The following is a 6,000-nucleotide window of genomic DNA, read 5'->3' as shown; positions in this document are numbered from 1 at the left end:
ACCACTTATTGGTTGTGTGGCTTTGGGCAAGTTCCTAAACCTCTTTGTGACTTACTTTCTTCAACTGTAAGTGGGGTGATATGGTTTGGCTGTGTCCCCACCCAAATCTCATCTTGAATTGTGATCTGAATTGTAATCCCCACGTGTTGAGGGAGGGACCTGGTGGGAGGTAACTGGATCATGGGGATGGTTTCTCCTGTGCTGTTCTCATGATAGTGAGAGAGTTCTCACAAGATCTGGTTGTTTGCTAAGTGTCTGGCATCTGCCCTGTTTGCTCGCTCTCTCCTGCCACCTTGTGAAGAAGGTGCTTGCTTCTACTTTGCCTTCCACCAGGATGGTAAGTTTCCTGAGGCCTCCCCAGCCATGCAGACCTGTGAGTCAATTAAACATCCTTTCTTTATAAAGTGCCTTGTCTCCAGTAGTACCTTTATAGCAGTGTGAAAATGGACTTACACATGGGGTTAAGAATGTTACCTACGTTTATAGGGCTTCCTTGTCCTTAAGTGAGTTAATACACATAAACCACTTAAAACAGTGCTGTGCACAAAGTAAGTCTCTTTAGTGTCAGCTTTTTCTTCTTCTTCTTTTTTTTTTTTTGAGACAGAATTTTGCTCTTGTTGCCCAGGCTGGAGTGCAATGACACAATCTCGGCTCACCACAACCTCCGCCTCCCGGGTTCAAGCGATTCTCCTGCCTCAGCCTCCCGAGCAGCTGGAATTACAGGCATGCACCACCATGCCCGGCTAATTTTGTATTTTTAGTAGCGACAGGGTTTCTCCATGTTGGTCAGGCTGGTCTTGAACTCCCAACCTTAGGTGATCTGCCCGCCTCGGCTTCCCAAAGTGCTGGGATTACAGGCGTGAACCACTGTGCCAGGCCAAGTGTTAGTTTTTATTATTTATAATGTTATATTCAGCTTGACCAATTGACTAAAATTGCGCAGGATATTTATAAAGGGTATATGGCCCAGAGGTATGCCATGGCATTCTCTTCACTGAGACAAGGCCAGAAAAATGCCTCCTTCCCAACTTGACCCACAGCTACAATGAACAGCCAGGTGTAAAGGTGAAACATTTTTATTCAGTTTCATGACAGAGGTTAAATAGACTTTTATGACATCCATACAAAATATAACAATGGTTGTGGGCATAAATAAGAATTGTTCTAACTATTCTGATTTTATAATGCACAGCTCTTTTAGTTGATTACAAATATGAAGTATATCACCTCAAGATGCAGAGATTTTTGAATTCTATTTAGCAGTTTCAAAAATCTGAATTCTAGAACCGAAGACACATAAAAAGATCATTTTTAAATGGAACCAGCCACCTGGAAAAATATTTTGAAAAACATGACTTAAACTTTAGAAAATAAAACTTTTAATACTTCTTAAGAGATAACATGATGCAAATGTTGCTTGTTGACCTGACTTTCCAGGACTAAGACCCTCTGGGAATCAATGGGGCTCGGTGACGTAGCGAAATCTGCTACTGGGGTGTGGTCTCAGACACAAAATCACACTGGATGTTGGTCCACAGAGGCAGGATTCTCTCATTGCTGGATGACTCTTGAAATGAAGACTTTGCTTTTGTTACGCATTTGGCTTTACAATCTTCATTGACAAATAGTTCTGGCAAGGAAACAAAAACAGTGGTAAAAAAAATATGTATGTATATATGGTTTTCAGTTAGGGTTTCTCAATCTTGGCACTACTGACATTTCGAACCAGATGATTCTTGTTGGGGAGTGTCCTGTGCCTTGTAGGATGTTCAGCAGCTGTCACTGGCCTCTACCCACCGAGTGCCAGTAGCACCCCCCAAGTTGTTGCAACCAAAATGTCTCCAGACATTGCCAAATGTCCTCTTGTCATTTGGTGGGGAGCAAAATCTCCCCTAATTGGGAACTACTGGTTTAAACCAATAGAATTTTTTTTTCGAGACGGAGTTTCTCTCTTGTCACCCAGGCTGGAGTGCAGTGGCACGATCTCTGGTCACTGCAACCTCTGCCTCACAGGTTACAGCAATTCTCCAGCCTCAGCCTCCCAAGTAGCTGGGATTACAGGTACCCACCACCATGCCCAGCTAATTTTTTAATTTTTAGTAGAGATGGGGTTTCACCATGTTGGTCAGGCTGGTCTCGAACTCCTGATCTCAGGTGATCCACTTGCCTCAGCCTCCCACATTGCTGGAATTATAAGTGTGAGCCACTGTACCCAGCTGCCAGTAAAATCTAAATCAGGAAAAATAAATAACTAGGCCAGCGCAGTAGCTCACGCCTGTAATCCCAGCACTTTGGGAAGCTAAGGTGGGCGGATCACATGAGGTCAGGAGTTGGAGACCAGCCTGGCCAATATGGTGAAACCCCATCTCTACTAAAAATAAAAAAATTAGCTGGACGTGGTGGTGGGCGCCTGTAATCCTAGCTACTTGGGAGGCTGAGGCTGGAGAATCGCTTGAACCTGCGAGGCAGATTTTGCAGTGAGCCAAGATTGTGCCACTGCACTCCAGCCTAGGTAACAGAGCAAGACTCCATCTCAAAAAAATAAAATAACTAGGAGCAGCTTTTTAAATGGTCAAGACAGTGGGACTGGGACCGAGTGTGGTGGCTCACACTTGTAATCCTAGCACTTTGGGAGGCCGAGGTGGGTGGATCACTTGATCAGGAGTTCGAGACCAGCCTGGCCAACATGGTGAAACCCTGTCTCTACTAAAAATACAAAAATTGACTGGATGTGGTGGCGGGCGCCTGTAATCCCAGCTACTTGGGAGGCTGAGGCATGAGCAATGCTTGAACCTGGGAGGTGGAGGTTGCAGTGACCCGAGATCCGGCCACTGTACTCCAGCCTGGGTGATAGAGTGAGACTCTGTCTCCAAAAAAAAAAAAAAAACAAAAAAGCAGTTTGACCATCTACGACTATAAAATAGTGTACATATACTCATAGATGACAAACTGGAAGTGCTACACTGGGGAAAAATGAAGACACAAAAATGAAGACACAAAACCCAAAACCCCTGCTACTTGTGTGGCTACAATACTATTTTTTTGAGACAGAGTCTTGCTTCTTTATCCAGGCTGGAGTGCAATGGCGCGATCTCAGCTCACTGCAACCTCCGCCTCCCCAGTAGCTGGGATTACAGGCATGTGCCACCACACCCAACTAATTTTTGTATTTTTAGTAGAGACGGGGTTTCACTATGTTGGTTTCACTATGTTGGAGTTCACTGGTCTTGAACTCCTGACCTCAAATGATCCACCCGCTTCGGTCTCCCAAAGTGCCAGGATTACAGGCATGAGCCACCTCCGGCTGATATTATTAATGTGAATTTTGTAGTAAGAGCTTTTGAATGCCTCCTGTGACATTCAGTGTCACTCGTCCAACTTCTGAGCATGGCTTCCTCTGCCTGGACTATCCCTTCTCCACTTGGCAAACTTGAATGTCCCCTCCTTGGAGGAACTGTCTTAGCAGGGGGTGCCCACGGTTGTTTGTTTCTGTCGCGGTAACAGCCCACCTCCCTTAGTAACGTGTCCTTGTTCCTATGGTTGCTAGTTCCCAGAATATGAACTGCTCCTGGGCACCCATCATGCCAATAATTCAATCATCTCTATAACTTAATTCCTAGCCTATCGTGGATGCGCAATACATCATCTGGATGGAGGAAGGGAGGTACTGCTTCTAGGCACACTGCCAAATCTCCCACTTGATTCCCATTTATGACTGGGGTGATTAGAGGAAAATTTAAGGGGGAGGGTATATGTGACACAAACCTTAAAGAATGAGTGAGGTTTTGTTTTCTTTTATTTTTTCAGACGGAGTCTCGCTCTGTCACTCAGGCTGGAGTGCAGTGGCCGGATCTCAGCTCACTGCAAGCTCCACCTCTCGGGTTTACGCCATTCTCCTGCCTCAGCCTCCCGAGTAGCTGGGACTATAGGTGCCCGCCACCTCGCCTGGCTAGTTTTTTGTATTTTTTAGTAGAGACGGGGTTTCACTGTGTTAGCCAGGATGGTCTCGATCTCCTGACCTCGTGATCCGCCCGTCTCGGCCTCCCAAAGTGCTGGGATTACAGGCTTGAGCCACCACGCCCGGCCAGAATGAGTGAGGTTTTGATAGATAGATATGGACAGAGAAACAAAATTGGCAAAGGCATCCAGATAGGTAAGAGCAATATATTCGGGGAGGCTGGGATCAATGATCTAGTTTGGATGGAACACAGGGTGTATGCAGACCCACAATGAACTCAGATTTGGGGATTCTTGAAGCTAGGACAAGGAATTGGGATGCAGGATGGTTTGGAACAAGAAAGTCTGAAGTCAGGAAAATCAGTTGGAAATGCTGGCTTTGGTCCAGACACACACTGATTGAGACCTGAGTGATTTCTCCTAGAGTTGCTGAAACCAAAGTTATTTGCAGACCATAAAGCAAAGTTCTGCCCGTAATTTGTGAAACCCTGAGAATGTGATTCTAATTACAAGACACATTACTTTAAATTTCCCCAAAGCAGAAGGGTTGCAAAACACGCTGCTGAGCGGGTCATTCTTCTGCACAGTGGTCAGGGCAGATGCCAAGGGAGAGGGCCAACCGCAACTCACAAGAAAGCCAAGACAAGGGACCAAGGAAGGGCTCCTACCGGCAACGAGTAGAGGAGCACGGCCACGAAGAGCAGCAGGATGAGCAGGAACAGCAAGCCGATGATGACCCACTTAAAGCGGCGCCACACGATGAACTTCATGGTCTTGCATGGGTTGGTGAACCAGAGGAAGGAAGTTTCTGGTCGACTGCATTGCAAAGAAACGGTATCACCTACCCAACTCAGGAGGGATGCATATTTTATCCCAGAGCATAACACAGTTTCAGGAATAAAGAATCATATTAATAAGGTCAAGAAAAGATATTCCCCTTCGTTGACTGAGAAAGGCTCTTTAACCTATGACAGCTTCCTAAGATGCTGAACTTTGGTTTCCTGGAGAGAATTCTTTAAATGAAGCCAGATCACCAACCTCTCCACCCCTGCCCACCACTATTAAATACCAGATTAGGAGGACCACAAAAGCTAATCCATCTCATTAAGCTAATGGGAAGGGGGGGCTCTCAGACTGCAGGTGTTTGGGGAGTGGGAGAACAAAGAAGGCCTCTCACTTTGGTAAGTCCAGCTTGGGGTTCATGTTGGGTTCATCCCGCCCCTTCCCGGCTGGCCTCTCGTCGGCCTCCTTCTCGTTGAGGATTTCCAATGTCATCTCCACTTTCCCCTTCAGTAAAGCAGAGCAGGTTAAACACATGACATCACGTTTCACAAATATTTTTACTTCAACCCAAGAAGTATTCCCCCAGCAATGATTTTTATACTTGTAAAACAATCCTTAGATTGCCTTCAGTTTTTCTCAAGAGATTTCATCCCATTTCCTCTTCCATGTGTTTCTGAACTGATGCTGTGTGGGAAACTTTGAGGACAAATTGCTTCCCCCACTCCCTACTTTTCATTTTCTGTATCCCCCTCACTCTAACGTTCTCACATTGGTCTCCTTGTCTTCCCACACACCTTCCTATGTAACTTCACTTGGACCCAGACTAACCTGAATACCGCTAATAACAATATCTAATATTTATTGAGCATTATTGTAGGCTCCCATTAAGAGAACAGAGCCATGTCTCTTCATGCCTATCATTGTCACCTATTGTGCACAGTTGCTGGCATTCAGTAGGTACTCCGTGTACACTAGCTCAATGAATGAGTGAGTGAATGAATGTTGTCTCCCTGCTCAGGGGTTCCTGAGTGATGTTCCCAGCACCGTTTAAATGTTCTACATGGGTTATCTCGTGTAATGCTCATGGCAACCCTACAACTACTATTGTGTTCATGTGCAAATGAGAACAGTGAGGCCAAAGTGAAAGTGGTCTAGAAACTTGCCCACTTTTGGCCCGGTGCAGTGGCTCATGCCTGTAATCCTAGCACTTTGGGAGGCCAAGGCGGGAGGATCACCCGAGGTCAGGAGTTCAAGACCAGC

At 45.8% G+C, this 6,000-nt stretch overlaps 1 protein-coding gene across 2 annotated transcripts in view; it reads right to left on the bottom strand.

Annotated features, from left to right (window-relative positions):
- Positions 1-1,060: 1,060 nt before the first annotated feature.
- Positions 1,061-6,000, bottom strand: part of MYOF (myoferlin) — a 178,190-nt gene continuing 173,250 nt past the window's right edge. For both annotated transcript variants that reach the window (XM_010379839.2, XM_010379846.2), the window contains 3 exons: positions 5,135-5,244; positions 4,626-4,773; positions 1,061-1,630 (listed from right to left, as the gene is read on the bottom strand). In XM_010379839.2, coding sequence (XP_010378141.2) covers positions 1,592-1,630; positions 4,626-4,773; positions 5,135-5,244 — 297 coding nt within the window. In that variant the 3' untranslated portion in view covers positions 1,061-1,591. The remainder of the gene's footprint in view (positions 1,631-4,625; positions 4,774-5,134; positions 5,245-6,000) is intronic.

Source organism: Rhinopithecus roxellana, chromosome 11 (genome assembly GCF_007565055.1).
Source record: "Rhinopithecus roxellana isolate Shanxi Qingling chromosome 11, ASM756505v1, whole genome shotgun sequence".
Lineage (NCBI taxonomy): Eukaryota > Metazoa > Chordata > Mammalia > Primates > Cercopithecidae > Rhinopithecus > Rhinopithecus roxellana.
The sequence above is the reverse complement of the archived record's forward strand: the minus strand, read 5'-3'. Positions and strand labels throughout refer to the sequence as shown.